General features: G+C 64.1%; 1 protein-coding gene across 1 annotated transcript in view; it reads right to left on the reverse strand.

Moving 5' to 3' along the window:
• Positions 1-685, reverse strand: part of AHDC1 (AT hook, DNA binding motif, containing 1) — a gene marked incomplete at its 5' end in the record, with an annotated part of 5,032 nt that overhangs the window by 2,854 nt on the left and 1,493 nt on the right. The window contains one exon of the mRNA XM_010005614.1: positions 4-683. Within this exon, the coding sequence (XP_010003916.1) occupies positions 4-683 (680 nt within the window). The remainder of the gene's footprint in view (positions 1-3; positions 684-685) is intronic.

Consider the following 685-nt stretch of genomic DNA (forward strand, 5'->3'; position numbering starts at 1 on the left):
CACTGGCTCTGCCTGTTGAGGAAGGCCAGCTTGGCCAACACGTCCGAGTAGTCAGCCTTGCTGTCGTTGGTGTCGGCGATGTAGGATGGCTGAGGGGAAGCCAGCTTCTGCTTCCTTCTCCTCCTCTTCTTCACCTCCGGGACGGGTTCCTTGGGCTTGGTTTGGCCCAGCAGCAGGTTCTTGGGGGCCCTGCCCCTCTTGCGCTTCAAGATGATGGGCATCTCGCCTGGGGGGAAGACCACCACCACGTTGCGCCCATTGTTCTTCATCTTGAGCAGCGGCGTGGGCTCCATGGAGCTGCTGGCCGCCAGCTCCTTGCCCTCCAGGTTGAGGTTGCTGCTGAGCGACGACACCTTGTAGGTGGTCTTGTTCCTCCTCCCCAGGGACACAGGGATCTTGGCCATCTTCACTACCATCTTCCTCACCCCTCGGCACTTGTTTTTCTTCCCCGTCGCAGGGGCCTTGGACACCTCGTCGGGGTCCAGAGTGGTGGGAGGTGGGGGAGGGGGGGCCAGTAGCGGGGTGCTGGGCTCCTCAGGCTCGGGGGGCACCTCGGCAGGCAGGGCAAGAGGGGACAAGACGCGGCTCTCGGGGGTGATGTCCACCCGGCGCCCTCGCCCTGCCCTCCTCCGGCGGCACAGCATCTTTGGCTTGTCTGTCCGGCGCAGGGCGTATTTGCGGTGGT

The sequence above is a fragment of the Chaetura pelagica genome, unplaced genomic scaffold, assembly GCF_000747805.2.
Source record: "Chaetura pelagica isolate M959 unplaced genomic scaffold, ChaPel_1.0 scaffold2149, whole genome shotgun sequence".
In the NCBI taxonomy this organism is placed as follows: Eukaryota; Metazoa; Chordata; class Aves; order Apodiformes; family Apodidae; genus Chaetura; species Chaetura pelagica.